A 17,752-nucleotide genomic window follows, 5' to 3' on the forward strand; every position below is an offset into this window, starting at 1 on the left:
AGCCAAACTCAAAGCCCTAATTAATGACATCTGTACAATACCACTGAAACTTGATTTATCCCAGGTCTGCACGCCCCAAAGGACTTAAACTGCTGAGATCACAGAGATGCCCCTTGGAACCACCAAGACAAGGGAAAAAATCTTGCCACACATCTTCCCACAAAATTCTTGTTAGGTATATTCAGTTTTCCACATCTGTTTATATGTCCTCCCACACAACCTAATCCTGTTATTCATCTTCTTCTTTATTATAAAGAGAACAAAAATAATTTATTCCCAAATTTGGATTCTGAAAACATGGGATTTTTCCATAAAAAGGCAGCCAAGTAAGCAGGTAAGATGGAGATCTCCCCTACCATGAAGGTGGATGAAATGCTGCAGAACTCATCTACACACAAAAACCATCTGGTGGAAGTGCAAATACAAACCAGAGAGGGAGGAATGAAAGCACCCAGTGGGCCAATGCAGGAATACCTACAGCACAGCAGGGAACTGGAAAAAGCCTTCAGCACTAAAGCCCTTCTGCTTTGCTGACTGAAATGACCATCTGCTCCACATCAGGGCAGGATTAACTGGGTCAGTCCAGCAGATGCCAGTGCCAGTTTCTTCCAAGATACACCATTCCTGGGGTTAGTTTCAGAAATCTGTTTGCTTTTAAGAGGAAAAAGACCCTCATTATGGGTAACACAGGATAGGAAGTGATAGCAGGAGGTCAAGAGCCACAGAGAGGTAACAGGTGCCTCACAGTCATCAGGCTGCACTGAAAGCCGAATTTTTTGGGTTCTGAGTTACCAGTGGTACAAACTGAGTGAACTGCAAAACCAAGAACAGCATCAGCTTGGTGGGAGCCCCCCCAAAACACACTCATTCTCTGTAGGAACAGTCATTTTTGAAAATGCAACTATGGAAGCAAAATGCTTGAGCTGTGACTAAGATTTGACTCTGGGGTGCTCATTCCAGCCTCTCATACTCTGTGCAAAAAATAGACAGGTAAAATACTCTGAAGGCAAACAATTGCCTGCCAAATAGAATCCCCAAATTTGCTCTGACTTGTACAAGGCATTCATTCAGGTTTGGTACTTGCAAAAGTCATAAAAGATACTTCTTCATACACCTTCAAAAAGGAGTGGAATCCCAGGAATGAGCACTCCAGTCCAAGGCAGTTGCTGTTCTTGTGACAGCCAGCTAGCACTATGCATGATGTAAAACAAAAACTTCAGAGTCCTTTAAATGCTTAATGTAAACTGAAGCATTTAACAATGCCTTATGTCAGTGAAATACTCATTCACAATTCTTTTAGTACAAAGAATCTTTTTGCCATCAGTTCCTCAGTTATTTCTCTCACAAGACAAATAAAACAAGTGACTTCATATTACACAGCTTGTCACTCAGAGACAAGGATCTGTTTATACTTACATTGATAATTAAAAAAATGGTTTTACAACATAAAATAGCATTGAGGATTCCAGGCAAGCTACTCTGAAGAGCTGGAGAATGATTCTGTACATGTGATTCCATCCTGGAACTTTGGAACAGTTTTTATTTTGGTGATTAAAATTTTACTAGTGTGCCTGCATGTACCCACTTACCTCAGTACATAAACACCAAGCAGATGCAAAAAAAGCAGCACTGGATCTGGTAGGAATCAGGGCAAAAAATACAAAGTGAAATTTACCTTTCTGCTGCCAGTGCTAGTATTTGCCTTTCTTTTTTTCCAGAATTCAGGTGACAAACCTGTATATAAACAACCCTGCAAAGCCCAGTGGATTACATGGTGAGGAACCACTTCTGTGCTTTGAACACCTGATTAGAATTGGCACTACAGAGAACACAAGAGCAACTTTATCCAAGCAACATACAGAACACATTCACCAAAGATAGTGCAGACAGGTTGTTCAGTTAGCAACTCTGGCACTGAAAGGAAATACATCTTGCTCAGAAAGAACACACAGGCATAAGATACATTCTTTATTTTAAAAAAGATCACTTAAAAAAGCAAAAAATCTTGAGCAGAATGTAGAAGTGTCTTTTGTAAACAATTGTCTAAAGTACATATGCTGCAGGAGCCCAAGTCAATACTGTCTCACAAGGTAAGTTTTTTTAACAAGATTTAAATCACAATAGTCAGTTCTGCCTCATGAAATGAGCTTCTCTGAAGCCTGAGTTGACAGCATGTGACACAAGCTTAGCATTGTTTCATTTATTACAATAACTTATCTTCAGAAATTATCCTGGAGACTGTTTAATCCCCAGCATTATACATCTGAGCATCTCCACAACCTGAGGAAAATTAAGAACAGGGGAAAAGGAGTAAAATGAAAAGAACCTAAAATATGAACTTGCAAAAATGGTATGTTATGGGAAAAAAAAATAGTAGTAGATACACAAAAAAGCAAGGTGCTTTTTTTTCTTTTCCCAAATTTATCTTTCTTCAAAGAATGGCAGTATAGTCCTCCCAAAAGAAAGCTTCATGGAAAAGGGAGATAAAACCCACAGGAACTCAATTCCCATTCCAGCCTAGTTCCTTTGAAATATACATCCTTCCTTATATTTATTTATGCCTATTGCCCTCGGTCATCCAGTCTCTAAAATGCATTTCCATCAAGCTTCTATCTCTCCAGTCACCAACATTGACAGTGGGGATGATTTTCTGTGGCTTCAACCACTGAACAAAACGCTTCATTTCCAGGTAACTGCTGTGTTCACTGTAAGGAATCCCTGAAATGAAAACAAATCACAGCCATCTGTCAGGCTACTGAGCTTCCTCCAAGCCTTCCAGCTAAGAAATACTGTAGATAAAAGGGTTTTTAAAATTCCTGTTTGGGACCTAACATTTATAGCTAAGGTAAAACACCTCCCCCCCTCCAATTTTCCCTTTTAGGAAAATTACCTTGCATTAAGTCACCAAGTCATTCATCAGTGCAAGCTAAGCAACATCAATGACCTGGTTAAAGGAATGTTAAGGTTTTAGCTCCACCCACCAATAAGAACTGAGAGGAAGACACTCCCAGAAACAAGTAAGACACAGAAAGAAATCTTAGCTCTGGAACTACACTGCCACCAGCATCAGTCAGGCCAAGACTCCACCCTTGAAGTCTCTACCTGTATCAGGTGAAAGTCTTTATTTGCATGACAAAGACGAGTACAAAATATATGTAAAAATCTGCATTTATGGTGTTTTTAATTGCTCATTCCACAGATCTCTCCTGAAGAGATCTATTCAGCTTCTCAATGAGTTACCAGAAAAAGCAGCAGTAACAAAAATCAGCAGGAGTTTCCAGAATAAAAATAGGAAAGCATCCACACAAAGCCAAATATACTGAATCTTTGTCACTCTTATACCATATATAGTGATTTTTCCTCTTGTCTGAGGCTTGATATCCTCCAGAGAATGGCATGAATCAGAGTAGGTCCATCCTGTAGGTTTGAAAGCCAGAACTTGATCAAAATTCTCAGAAAACTTATTCAAGTGATCTTGTAATCCCTGTGGAAAAAAAAATAGCATATACTCAGTCCCATTAAATAGCTAATTAGACTGAAGTTTGGCCATTTCATGATGGAGAGGACTCAGACTTCATTGTATTTTCATGTGCTGGTATTTTTTAATTTTAATTATTACCTACCTTGCAATTATTAATGAAAAATATTGACATTTACAAAACAACTTGTCCCTTAGGACTCAATTTCTTTATCTGAATTAGGTACATATGAACAGCTATGCATTACAGATTAGAACACATAAGGAATAATCACAACTTCTTATAAATCTTCCTCCACAAATCATTTATTTCCTCCTCTAAAATAGAGGCCAGCAGCTGAGAGGAGATAGAAGACGGTGAAATGCTGCTTCAAAATCATCTGGTTCATTTGCAGTGCCACAGAGGTTCTGACATCTGCTTATGCCCAGAAATAACCAGATTTAATTAACCTACCCCAAAAAACTTACAGCAAGCTAGTGCAAGAGCTAAGTATTGCTCTGAGCACTAAACCATGTTTTACCACCTCTCCAAGACAGGAAGGAAACCACCTCTCATCTTCTCACTCTAAAAATTACCTTGAAAAAGTTTCCAAGTATGTACAATCCTATCCCTGCATAAAATGAAGTCAGTATTGCTTCAAGTTAAAAATAGAAAATCAATTTCATATGTCCTGTATAAAATAGGCAAATTCCTAATCTGAAAGTCCTACAAGTTACAGAACTCAAAATCAAACTTTATATTAGCAGGAGAGAGAGGAATATAAAATAAAGGCTGATTAAAAAGGCGGGTAGAGTGGGATAGAAAATTATCTGACCTCTTAGACACTCAGAAACTATAAAACAGGGCAACAGAAAGCTGCCACATTTAATAACACCTTCAGTACAATGTCCAGTAGCAACATACAGAATCCATCAAACCAGGTACATAAAACAATTTTTAAAAACCCTACCAGAAAAGACATTTAATTCAGCAACAGAAATTATGGCTCACTACTGACTTTGAATACACTGTGAATGTTCAGTCCTTACTTGATTAAAGGTATAACTGTAGCAGTCTAATTCTCCTTCACACTTCATTTTGGGAGTATTAACATAGATTAAGGTAATTATTCACATTTTTTCTCCCCTTGCTCTAATGAAATCTCAATATAGTACTTCAAATGCAATGATCATTATACTAACAATGCTAATCCGCTTTTGAATTTTGTTATAAATCAAGTGTGCAACATTCACATTAAGGATGCAATTTCAAGCTTATAAAAAAACTATTTGTGCATTTCAATCACGAGCACTTCTGAAAGTTTCACCTCAATGCCAGCACAGGGCCTCGCTGAGTTAAACTACATGAAAGAGTCACAGACACACAGAACTCATTTCCCTGGAAATTTTCCACCCACCACATAGTCAAGTTAGGCAAAAGCCTCAATCTTTGAGTTACAAAAAAATTGTTTGTTGCAAAAGAACCATGCATGCATTTTGGAAAAGATGGCCTCTTTCCCCAAAACAAATTACTACAGTGTTTGCTCATAACAAGTCCATTTAAAATACACATTCCAATTTCTTTGTTTATTGCTTTAGCCAACACTGTTCTAAACCTTCACCCTTCTGAATGGAAAATGTATTTCACTGCTACACCAGCCTCCTTCAATCACCATGACAGCCTGATATTCAGAGTGTCACTAAAGTCAGCAGTGCACACAAACAGATTCCGTAAGTTAGAAAATGACTCAAACATTATTAAATATTTAATTTACCACCAGCCCTAACACTACTTAAACTCATCTGGCTTATTCAAGAACAGGCATTCATCAGTACATACAGCAATCCCTGCATTTTACTGGGGTAAAACCAAATACTGCAGTGAAGTACCACATCTCCGGGTGTTTTGTTTTGTTTTTTTATATTTTCTTAATATATCTCAAATCCAAAAGTAAGATAAATGATCATACAAACTCATCTTCTAGCATTTAAAATTCTCCATGTTACTGACAGTACATCCCACCCAGGCACTCCTCAGGCTGCAGCCTCATTGGCAGCTTGGCACTCTCACCATGCCCAGCTTACACAGCATCACTCATGACGGCACTCAACCCTGCCCCAGAGGGCACAGCCCCAGCACAGAGGGCCCTGCTGTCAGACCAGCACTCTGACCCACTAGATCACTGTGCTTTTCATCTTTCCTGGCCCTTCTCAGGGTCCAGGCATGGCTTTTGTCACACTGGAAATTTGCCTAGAACCTGCTGATCTCAGAGGCAAGACCCTGCCTGACACAACTGCCTCCCTTGGGGAAGTAAAGCTGCCCTTGAATTCCTTCACTCCCTGAAAGTCCAGCTGTGTGAGTATCAGCAACCCAGAAATCTGCAGAAGAAACTAAAATAAATTCCTGTTTAAGACAGCACAACAAACTAAAAATAGATCCATACATATTTCCATTACTCATTTTCTGCTCCACCACAGAAAACATCATGGAACAAAGTTAAAGCATTAAGATACTAAGCTCCATCTCCTGCAGCTCCATCCAAACCATATAGCCTTTTTTACTCCTTTTTAGGTCAACTCTGACCTTGACTAGTCCTGCAGCTAAATACCATGTTGGTCTGAAGGATTTGCTTGAGATGGCACAGCAGGCCTGAAGCAAAACAGGAAAACGAATCCAAGTCTGAAAGGCATAAACAGCCACTGTTTTTTTCTTCTTTCTTCCAGGGTACTTTAATCTAGAGCCTGCTGCTTTACCTTACTGCCCTTCAGTATTTTGTCTATTTACAATAACCTTTCCAAACTAAGAAATGCCCAGAAAAAATGCTCAACAACTCAGGGTCTCAAATCTCAGCTGAATGTGCATTTGAAATCAACTTAGATGAAATCATGTTCTAAAATTAACTGGTTACCTGCTTTTGTGACAACTACTAGAGAACTGGTAGTTGGCATGTTCATGGGTTGCCTGAAAACAGAGGCTCACAGGCAGAAAATCTTTAGATTTTTCCTACACTGGACCAGGTAAAAGGCTGAAAACAGGAACTCCATGTCACAATATATTAATTGCTAAGAGGACAGATCAGGCAGTTGTTACATAAATCTACTTCAAAAAGGCCTGCAAAGAGCAGGTCTTTGAACAAGCCTCACCTTATCTTGTACAAGTACCACATCATGTTTGGAGAAGTTATTAGTGTTTAATTGCATTTCATTTTCAATGTATTGCTACATGTCAAAACCCCACTAAATAAATATAATCTGACAAGAAGTTAAGAAGCACAAAACACAACACTGGTTGGGAAGAGCCAAGAGAATTTTACTAGCACGTTCATCAACAGTCCATTTTCTGAACTTACCTTAAAATTAATTTGCATCATGGGAAGAACATGAAGCAAAGTACCCTTCCAGTCCACACTGATGAGGGAATTGACAGCTGCTGACTCCAAGCACTGCAGGGTTTTGTATTTGTCACGGGACACACTTGCCTTTGAGCCCAGAACTTCAGCAATTGCTTTAGGATTCATTAGGAAGAAATCAGATAAAGAAATTTGTAAGAATTCTTTTTTTGGCTTGTTTTGGACATAGTACTGATTATTGTACGAGATAATTTTTACTATTAGAAAAGAAATCCATATTCAACAGGATAGAGTGTTTTGTATTCTAACATTAAGAAGAGAATCCTATAATGGGTGTTAAAAGCCTTCGTCCCCTACATTTTAGCAGCAGAATTTTGTATGACAATTGGAAAAAGAAGGAAAAGGATCTTGATAAATTCTAAGTCACATTTCTTTGGTAGACGGTTACTGAGGTGAACTGGTATTTATTCCAAAGATGCCAGAAATGTGCAGTTTTTGGAATGTGTGACAAACAGCCCACATTGAAGACAGACTAAATCTCAGTGAGAGCAAGTCTTGTATTGATAATTTTAAATATGCACAAATGGTGCACATCTGCCTGCTCTGAAGCAGACGTTTGGGCAATCATGTTGGTTCCTGCTGCTGTAACTGAGTGAAGTATAGCACGTAAGATCTTAATTTAGTTAGAAAAGATATACAATATAAACTGGAAGGAAAAACTCAAAATAGAAGTCTAAGAATAACATCCCTTCAATGTTTCTTGAAATTATTAACAATAAAAATGTCATAAAGACCTCATTTGTTTATTTTTTAATTGCCCTCAGCAATTTTCTCACCACAATCAAAGAGATTCATACAGTTAGTGTATAAACTGGCCACAAGTATATGCAATGTGGGGGGAAGGTTGTAAACGTGGTAGAACACTATTTCTTTGAGAAAGTTAAAACTTATTGATTAGAAAACTTTAAAAATAGCAGGAGGATTATTAAGTACGTTTAATTTACACAATATCTGAACACTCAGACTAAACAGCCTTTTAGATCTTTAAGAAACCCATCTTGTGAAACTAAATTAGGTATTAAATTCTTTATCCACTACACTTCTTTTACATACCTAAGAAAACTTTTTCTTTTCCAATGGCGTAAGTGCCACAGACAACCAGAGTCCGTGGGTTTAAAGTCACTGTCTCAAAGGCAATGTTGACAGCAAACTGGATAACCTCTTGTTGTGAAGGAAAAGTGTACTCAGGGCTACAGTATCTGGGGCATAAAAACAAAATATATCACTTTGTTACAAAAGACATCTGAAATTACCATGAAGGCCCTCAAAACTCCATGTACACAGGAAGTGAAAAAGACATTACTCCTCCATATAATTGCAGTCTATTAGAAACACTGAAATGCCCAGATGAAATGGTTTCAACAAAAATCACACTGAGCATATCAGTGCTTTCTCTACAACTATTCACTCTCTGGTACTGAATTCTACATTTTCTTCTTCATAAATACCAAATGCTCTTGCCAGCTAGATATTTGTATCATATCCTGATTATATCCTTGTATCTTTTTTTTTTTGTCATACACAAACCATAATATAAGTCATTACTCATTCACAGAAACATATGGAACAGAAATTAAATCTGCAGCTGGGCATTAGTCATGATTCACACAAAACCAATTTTTTATAAATGAATCAGAGAAAGGTCTAATGAACAACCCCAAAACTGATCCAGCCTTTTGGCATTCTTTCATTTTTGAATTCCTTCATACTTCTTTTTGTAATAGAGTTGAATCCATTGGAAACTAGTGTTCCATAAACCTCTTGTTTTAAATCTGAACACCCGATGTACGAGTTTTGACACCCTGAATTTAATACCACTTATAAATAATATGGGATCTGAGAAAATACTTCAGCATCTTTTCCACCACCCACTTTCATTCTCTAATGTAACAGCATAATCAATGAACAAGCTACACATACATGTATTTTTAATAAATCTCTGCTTTTATTCAACACTAAATAGAGCTAAAAAGTGTTATCACAGCAATGTCAGTTACACTTACATGTATCTGGTTCATAGAAAGCCTTATTAAACTGAAAAGACAAAGAATAAATTAAAAAAAAAATCTATTTCCAGACAACTTACGTGGTATCAAGGTACAAGGTGTGGATTTGCTGGCCCATCAGAGCAGGGTAGCGCTCCATGGAAGGGTCTGCTCTGAAATCCCCTGTGTGCAGAATAACAGCCCCACTTGGCAGGTAGAAAAGGATCATTGCTGCACCTGGGCAACTGAAGCAAACAAAAAAACCCACACACAAATGATGCCAACTCTCTATACTGATAAACTACTTTAAGAGAAAGATCATCCTTTGGTAGTAGAAACATGTGCAGAATAGCATTATAGATCATAGCTACTATGCAGATGATTTTAGCTAGAAATTCCTGATTTCTAAAGAAATTCTGCGGCTACACACAAGCTTGAGTACACACAGGGAATTCTATGGCCACATACAAGCTTGAGATCTCACCTGAAATGGAAGGAAGAAACAAAAAACCCACAGCAACAGTAAAGCAATCAAACATTAATTGCCTTTTTGGGATGCCACACCTTCTAGGCATGGCCTCAGCTGCAATCATTCTGTTATTTGATTCAAAGGGGAAACAGCACACCAAAGAGAAGCAGCATTCTTGCTCAAGAGAAACAGAACTATTGTTGCAGATTCATCTTCCTTCCTTGCAGGACTTACTGGAGCATTTTCTTTTAAATTCTATTTGCAGATTTTAAATGTTGTTCTAAATTCAGAAGTCCCTGGTTAGAAATACAACTCCCTTACTGGTGACAGTGAATCCATTGTGCCTTCTGCGGTTGCTTGCCAAAGCTTTCTGAAGGGCAAGACTGGAAAACCTGAGTGGGAGTGTTTTAGATATCAGTCACCTGCAAAGGGTTAATGAAATCTCAAAAAAAGAAAAACTGGCATGAAATGAAATCAAAAGGACAGAATTGGTGAACTCTTCAAGAAGCTGAACTTTTTAGCTAAGGTATGTACACCTTGTAATTGGAGCAGAGAATCAGAAGGACAAAGAGGAAAAATAAGCATACAAATTGTACAAGCAACAAGGCTTCCTTCATTCCTAGAGAGGGTTCTCAGATGACTTACTGGAGTTTTGTCTCTCCAAGTATAAATAAATCCTACACTAAGCAATGTTCAAACTAGCTGTGAAACAGTCCTGCATTTCAATATATGTACTGCAAGGAAGGGAGTCTTCCTCTAGCCCATGGCCAAAAGAAGGAGGCAAAGCAACAAGAGCACAGGACTGGAAGTCAGGTGCTACTGAACATTAAATCCAGCATTACCACACAGTGCCAGTCTAACAGACAAAATCTCACCCTTTATCACCAAATTCAGCAGAAATCCATATTTCAACAGCCTTTTCTTCAAAGCCCAATTTTCAAAATGTTAGCTAGATTATGTCACTCACAGAATCCAAAGTACCACATTTTTCTTTAGCTCAAGATTTCCCTATCAGTTCAAGCTACAGAAACCTGATGTATCTCATAGTCAAATCTAATAGGTTCCCAACTAGACACCAAAATCAGGAAGTGTTCAGACCACTAGAAAATCATTCAACCTCTCAAACAAAAATTATGGAGCTACATGTGGTTAACACAATTTAGACAAAAAAAGTTAAATTAAATTTTAAAAAACCCTGTTTAATTTTTGAAGATAACTCACCTATTTCAAAAACTAACTACCTGTAAGAAATTTTCCACAGGAAATGCAGTGATACCTACTGATTGGCATCGAGCAACAGCACCTTGATCCCATTGACCACACACTGCGTGTCCATGGGCAGCACATGGACATACTGCTCCTGCACTCGGAGCTTGCTCTTCACCAGATTGCCAGTTACCTGCAACACAGACAGGATTTAAAACAGGAAAAAAGCCTAAAAGAAGCACTGCTTGTTTTAGAAACAAAACCTCTCAAAGCCAGACTGGCTTACAGAGAAACTATAAGGCCCTGAGCATGAGCAAGCCTCTCAGCAGCATTTCAATTCTCAAACAGCAAACTGAGAAAAGCTGTCTTCAGGTAGTAAACTTTTCTAAAAGCCTGTCAACAGGCTATGCGTTGGAATCAGAGAGAGAGCAAACAAGGGGGAAGAAGATCTCTTGCAGACTATCAAGAGGAAGAGGTGGGTAAAAGCTTCTTTAAACAAGTAAAGAACTTTACAGGTAACAGGCCCCTGGACCTTATCATGAAGGACTGCAGTCACTGCAACTGCAAGGGCAACACAGAACTCAAGCATTCCAGGAAACTTCCAGAATGAACCATAAATAGTTGTTGTTTTTGGGGTTTTTTTTGATGCAAGCTCTGGATGTATTGATTAGGCAAGGTGCCCTACCATGTTGCAAGTAAAGAAGAGCTGGTTGGATGTGAAACAGCTGATGGCAGTCATGGCCATTCAGCAGCCCAAAGTACAGGACACAAAGCATCAGTCTAAAATAATTCCACTTACTTAATGTGGAAAAGAGATGGCTTATGCAGAATCTATTTCAGACTTTGATCACTGAAATAGTTCAGAGAAAATTAATCCAGATTCTTCATGATGCGCACACACACACACCAAAAAAAGCTACAATGTCAAGTTGCAAAACCAGAAATTTCAAATGTATTATTATGGGGGAAAAAAAAAAAAAACAGAAAAGGTAAGCACTGCAACAGGTTGCAAAGTGACATAGTAAAATCTGGCCAATGTTCAAAATTTGACTTACAAAAAGACTCCCCACAGTCTGATCTAACTTTGAAGGTAGACCCACACTGTGCAGGAGATTGGTCTATGTGACATCTAGAGATCCTTTTTAAACCTGATTTTTTTTCATGGTATCTAGGGAGGGAAGTTTCACTAATCCTCTTGATCAGTCAAATCAAGGTAAGGATTTCTCACAAACAAAATTCTCTTTCCCCTGTACATATCCACTGACCCAATAAAGGGCCCTAACCACTGATCTTCTATTTACTTCCATCAGTACAAAAGTGAGTACAGCTACATTTGGATATAATGGTATCTAATAATCTTGAAAAGCCTTACCTTACTACAGTAAATTGGAAACCTGAAGTTTTTTGTTAGTCCACTGTAGTGGTCAGAGTGAAAATGAGTAAGGAAATAAGCTGTGCAGCCTTCAATTTCTCCATACTGGAAGGCATCGACTGTAAAACCAGTTCCTACAGCAAAGAGGGAAGAGAATCCAGCCAGTAAACATGCATAGTTCAGAACTAATTTCTAATCAGATATTGCTTTTGGTTTTTTTCTTTCTTCCCAATTAAAAGGTAATAGTTACTCTGCATACAATTGAAGGAGCCATTTAAAGATTAACATGTTTTGTGTATCAGTCAACAGTTGCAAAAAGGTATTTTCACTTATTAAAATAAAAATTTCACAAATTGCTCACAAATACACTTTCAAAGCCCTCCCAAATATGTTGTTCAGCTGCTCTCTTATAGAGATGGCAACTGGTTAAGAAAATAAGACACATTTATCTGCATTCAACTGGTATTCTTGGAAGCTCACATAGATTGAAATCTAATACTAATATTTTAACACTAAACAGGTAACTGCAGCTTAACAGAATTGCATATTGCAATCAAACTGCAATTCTTCAATTATTCTAAATTTAATATTTCTCTTAAACCATGCAATAACATAATTATTAAGCAAGCAACCTGGGGTTTTCAAATCTCTCTGCTGAGATGAAATCTGCCTGAATTCCCATTGTATGCTTTCAGTGTTCATATAAATATGTTGCATAAAGACAGATGTATAGAAGACAACCATTCTCTCTGCAAATACTCCTTTTAAATGCAAACATACTGATAAACAGTCCTTTTCCATTGGGTTATACCTTCTTAAAACCACCAAACAGTGCACAAAACTAATTCAGCTGGTGACACTAATTTTTCATTTTATATTACACACATTTCCCAGATCTTCTAGGAGAACTAGAAGAAGTTCCACTTAATTGAGGCTAGAATGTCAAGTCAAAAAACCATAGCAGTGTGATCTAAGTAAAAATCCCTAAACAAAAATCCCTCAAGTGTTTGAGAAGTACCAGGCTCAAAACTAACTTTAGTGGTGTGAGCATCTGAAGCTTTTTAAGATGCTAAACTATCACCCTTTAGTTTACCTAATTGCTTGAGGAGACGCTAAGAAATTCTTGGCTGTTTTCTTAACTAAACGCTTCTGCTCAGTTTTCTTTGTTTTCATAGCTGAAATAAATCATATTCCTAATACTACTGAAGCTCAAATGCAAAATGAAACTCAATTCATTTACCTTAGTGTTAAGGAAATGATTGCTATTGGCAACACTATTTTCAGGCACAATTGAAGCAGTGCAAAAAACTAATTTCAGGAATTAGGACTGTGAATTGACCAGATATATTTAAAAAATAATTTAAGAAAGTAGTCATTAAGAATAAAAATACTGAAGTCTAAAATTAGGACAAAAACACAACACTTCAGCCAAATATAAATTAACCTCTATGAAAAAGCAAGTTACCTCTCACCTGGTATTTTCTTGTAGAAGGGGCAGTGTTTTTTTCTTGACTCTTCACCTGTAGTAGGTGATTCTTTAAATTTCTTCCTCCACCTTCGTACATTTAAATTTCTTCCTCCACCAGAACATACATCTGCAATGGCTTCATTTTTACTTGAACTTTCTGTAACTGCTTCCACATCTCCCACAGACCCCTCAGCCTTCCTTTTTTGCTGTCTAGGCCTCTTTCCATTAGGAGATACTGAATCTGGTATCTGCTTTTTCTCATTCAAACACGCCTCTCCTTTACATTCCTCCTTTGCTTTGGGTTTTAACCCAAAGAAAACACCAATGTCCATTTGTTTAAGTTGTTTGGCAGGACTGGATTTAGTGTTCATAGTTGCTAATGAAAGAGATGGCACTGATTTAGAAGAGATAGGGCTGGGAAAGCACACAGCAGCTGTACTACGATTTCCTTTTTTCTCCGCTGCTGTCTGCAAACTCTGGTGAACTGTTTTTCCAATTGCACTGGCAGTCATTTTATCTGTACAAATTAAAACGTTACTTGGCTCCCTCAAAACTCTGCTCTTCTGTGTCAGAAGAGAGCCAGCATCTTCTCTGTCTACAAGTGATGACATCCCAGTAAAATTCACACATGCAGAATCCAGAGCACCAGCATCTTCTGACTCTGTGGTTCCTGCTTTGGCAGCAGAAGAAATAAATTCTAGCTGTTCAGTCTCCTTGTAACTACAATCAAAAGAGGACCCACCATCTAGATGGTTCAGTGTATTTTCTTCCTCACAGAGGGTTTTTCTAGTTATGAAATTTTCCATTTTTGCATGCTCATACTGAGGCTTCCTCTGTAAGAGAAGTCCATCAAATGTTTTAAACACCACAGAATTGGAGTCTTCTTCTGAGTTCTGCACTTCAAATAATTTATTCTGTGATACTTTTACTTTCTCCTCTTCTTCCTCTTCACTTTCCTCAAATGTACTTAGTGGTGAGTAAGAAATTCCACAGTCATTGAAGTCCACTCCTGACTGCAGGAGACCTGGCTGACTTGTATCTTTCTCCATACACAGATGTTTTCCTGTTTCACTTTCTTGAGAGGATGCAAAATCAAAAAATTCAAATGTACAATGATTATCTGCCCTCTGTGGAAGCTGAAGTGTCTGTTGAGATTTTTCAACACCTGCAAAAAAGGAAGTACTTCCACTAATTATATTTAGGGACTTCATTTGTGGTGAATTCCGTACCATTGATGCACAGTCATCATTTGGGGTATGCTTTATTTCAGTAGAGGGTTTCTCATTCCCTGAGGTTTCCTCTGCATAACTTGGGGAACAGCTGGGCTTTGCAGCAGTAGAACATGTCATCTTCATCTCCACAGTGGTTCCCAAAGGGTTTACAAGATACTCCCCTGCCCTGTTTGCTGCAAGCAGAAAATGGCTGTAACGCTTGTAGTGAGATGGAATGGTGGAGGTGCACTGTAAACCATCAGGACACTCTAGGGGAAGAATCAAACAAAGGAGCAATGTTAATACCTTTGCAAGTATAGTTGTCACAGTTAAAATAAAAATTTAGGAGCTTTTTCTTGTAAATACAGCTGCTGGAGGACAGAAGGCACAAGTAAAAAGTAATTTTCAAACTATCAAGGCCTCTTGCTCCAAGCTGAGCAATGAGAAGCTTCCACCCTAAAAACAAACAGTTGCTGCTCATACAGCACTATGCCTGAATTATACAGCCCATTAACAAGAATACTTGACCCTGTTTCAATGCTGTGCTCCTGTAACCACATGGCTTCTGGTTTAGAATTGTTTCACATTCAAGCAACAAGCTCAAAGAAGTAGTACCAGAAAGAGCCAGTACACTTCAAATATAAGTAACAAACAAATTTCTGAATTAACCTGAAATTCCATTTTAAATTGTCTGATATTACACACTAAAAAAAAGAAAAAAGTTGTGCATTTACCTATAAGAAGAAAACATTCAGCATTGAGGTGATAGGAAAAAAAAAAAAAATCCATACCACTTTCCTAGGCCTTTCCCAGTAACAAATTACCAGCCTAACTTTTCAGGCTTTTAAAGTGAACAACATAAACCCACCAGAAGGACTCTTCACCTGTTAATTAAGGGAGTAAGACAGAAACGAGGCGTTAAAACACCTGCCTTAAATTAAAAGCACTGCCAAAATCATCATGTAAGAATTTACATGTCATTTCTCTGAAGAAGAAACTCACGGAAAGTTATCAAAATGTAAAAAGAAGAATGGTTGCATTACCCAAAATAGCCTTTACTCACTTTTCCAGACTGTATGCTTTCTGTTTTACAAAAATTATGAGGTGTATTAAGCACATATATTGGATACCTGAATTTGTTTAGCTATGGTATTTCCCCATGAAACTGGAATTTAGAATGTGTCAGTTTTAGTCCTCTAGTACAGAGCTCAAAAGAAAACGGTTGTCTTATGATACAGGGATATTAGTCTATTTCTATTTAAAATTTCTAAACCATAGTGGGCCACAAGTTTATTAGCATATTTCAGCTTCCAAATGTCCATAGACAACGGAACATATCACATATCAACATGAATACAAGATAATAAAATCTATACTTAAGGAGATAGAGGCTTCATGTCAAAAGTAGCACCCTTGTGCCTGAAGGTTCTTTTCTGACACTGTCATTGTAACAAGTCTCATTATTTTAATGTGCACCTTCAGTTTGTTCAATGAAATACTAAAACTTGATAAACAGCCATGAAACTTTCTCAGAGGTTTGAGATTAGATTTTGAAATGAGATTTTCATGGCAGATTTCCACATTTTTCACAAAGAAGCAAAATTTCATATAAAAATAGGACTGATCAGTAAAACATAACAAAACATGATAAAAATCATACCAACTACCATTTCAGATTTTGAGCTGAATACAAAAAACGAAGTTTACAGCAACATTTTGTGAGAAGTTTGTAAGCTTTCTCTGAAGGCTTTCTTCTTACTCTATTCATACCTTTTTCAATGGGTCCTGGAGTTTCCAAACATTCATAGACGTGCCACTGAGGTGTCTGGACCAGCAGCAAAGAGAAGGGCATCTGGCAGCTGGGACAGAACCCATCGTGAACGGGCTTTGCATTTTGTGAGCTCTGTTCTGCCAGTCTACCCACACTTTCCTGCGAGGGCTCACTGCTGTCTTCTTTACATTGATCCACATCCTGACCTGGCCGTGAGCTCTGCTTGGTTTTCGGAGGTGTACCAGTTTTTTCTGTGGATTTCTTTTTCCTATTTCTTTTTCTTTTTGGCCTGCCTTTGCCAACACTTACTTCCTGCACAGTAGAGATGCTCTGTGAATTACTACAATGCTTTCGCTTCCTAATGGATTTGTACTCCCAAATGTCCTCTTCCAATAAAGCATCTTCAGACATGTCAACACATGAAATATTCCCCTTTCTTTTAAGCAACAGTTCACAAACCTGCCTTTCCCCCTGCTAATATATTTTCTCTTCCCTCCACTCTTCACTACCTGAGGAAAAGCTCCAGAAGCCCATGTTAAGAAAGCAACGCTGGGCCACAAACCAAGCAGGAGACCCTGGTGGGACAGGAGCATGGTCGATCCTACCCCAAAAATAAATTCAGCGAGCGTGTCTTTGTAGATTTGCGATTTCTCCTGTCGCACAGGGCTCGAGTCTGCAAAGCCTTCCAGGGTGAGCCATTTCCTTCAGCTTCCCCCCGGCATCGTAAGCTCCACCCGGCCTCGGCGGGGGCAGGAAGATTTTAAAAATTCCTGCCCGAGCAGAAAAAAAATTTAAAACAAAACGAGGCAAAATTCAGCTACGGGATCATCATCAGGGTGTCCCGGGACGCTCCTCGGCAGCGTCCCCTCGGAGTGCCCTGTGATGCTCTTCCAGAGGGTCCCGGTGCTGCTCCACGGTGTGTCCCAGTACCCGAGTGGCGGGGATGTCCCGGGGTCCCCCTGTGTCCGGGATGCTCGGTGGGATGTCCCTGGGATGTCCCGGAGTGCCCGGGATGCCGCCAGGGATGTCTCAGTGTCCCGGGATGTCCCTGGGCTGTCCCGGAGTGCCCGGGATGTCTCAGTGTCCCGGGATGTCCTGGTACCCGGGATACCGCCAGGGATGTCTCAGTGTCCCGGGATGTCCCTGGGCTGTCCCGGAGTGCCCGGGATGTCTCAGTGTCCCGGGATGTCCTGGTACCCGGGATACCGCCAGGGATGTCTCAGTGTCCCGGGATGTCCCTGGGCTGTCCCGGAGTGCCCGGGATGTCTCAGTGTCCCGGGATGTCCCTGGGCTGTCCCGGCTCCGGCCGGTCCCGCCGCCTCTCCCGCCGCTTCCCGCCGTGGCCGCGCATTCGCTTCCGCAGGTTCGTCACCGCCGCTGTCGCCCAGCTTCTCTTCTGTCAC

The 17,752-nt window shown here is 39.1% G+C and overlaps 1 protein-coding gene across 2 annotated transcripts; it reads right to left on the reverse strand.

The window, feature by feature from the left end:
* Positions 1–1,947: 1,947 nt before the first annotated feature.
* Positions 1,948–17,699, reverse strand: DCLRE1A (DNA cross-link repair 1A). 2 transcript variants are annotated; one of them, XM_021526022.4, is made up of 9 exons: positions 16,349–17,699; positions 13,372–14,847; positions 11,900–12,033; positions 10,602–10,720; positions 8,954–9,097; positions 7,921–8,066; positions 6,808–6,962; positions 3,343–3,484; positions 1,948–2,718 (listed from the first exon to the last, which is right to left on the reverse strand). In XM_021526022.4, exons 1-9 carry the CDS (start codon positions 16,758–16,760, stop codon positions 2,552–2,554), a joined length of 2,895 nt encoding a protein of 964 aa, XP_021381697.2. In that variant the 5' UTR covers positions 16,761–17,699; the 3' UTR covers positions 1,948–2,551. The 2 variants fall into 2 exon arrangements, with proteins under 2 accessions (XP_021381697.2, XP_085438926.1); XM_085582800.1 differs by lacking the exon at positions 16,349–17,699 and adding an exon at positions 15,313–15,477.
* Positions 17,700–17,752: the final 53 nt, after the last annotated feature.

Source organism: Lonchura striata, chromosome 6 (assembly GCF_050655825.1).
Source record: "Lonchura striata isolate lonStrDom1 chromosome 6, ASM5065582v1, whole genome shotgun sequence".
Taxonomy (NCBI): domain Eukaryota; kingdom Metazoa; phylum Chordata; class Aves; order Passeriformes; family Estrildidae; genus Lonchura; species Lonchura striata.

Coding starts and splice junctions, on each gene's coding strand:
- DCLRE1A (XM_021526022.4), bottom strand. CDS start 16,760: ATGTCTGAAGATGCTTTATTGGAAGAGGACATTTGGGAGTACAAATCC. Junction 9,098..10,601: donor CTGTTGCTCGATGCCAATCA/GTAGGTATCACT, acceptor TGTTTGCTTCAG/TTGCCCAGGTGCAGCAATGA. Junction 8,067..8,953: donor ACCTTGTACCTTGATACCAC/GTAAGTTGTCTG, acceptor TTTATGCCCCAG/ATACTGTAGCCCTGAGTACA.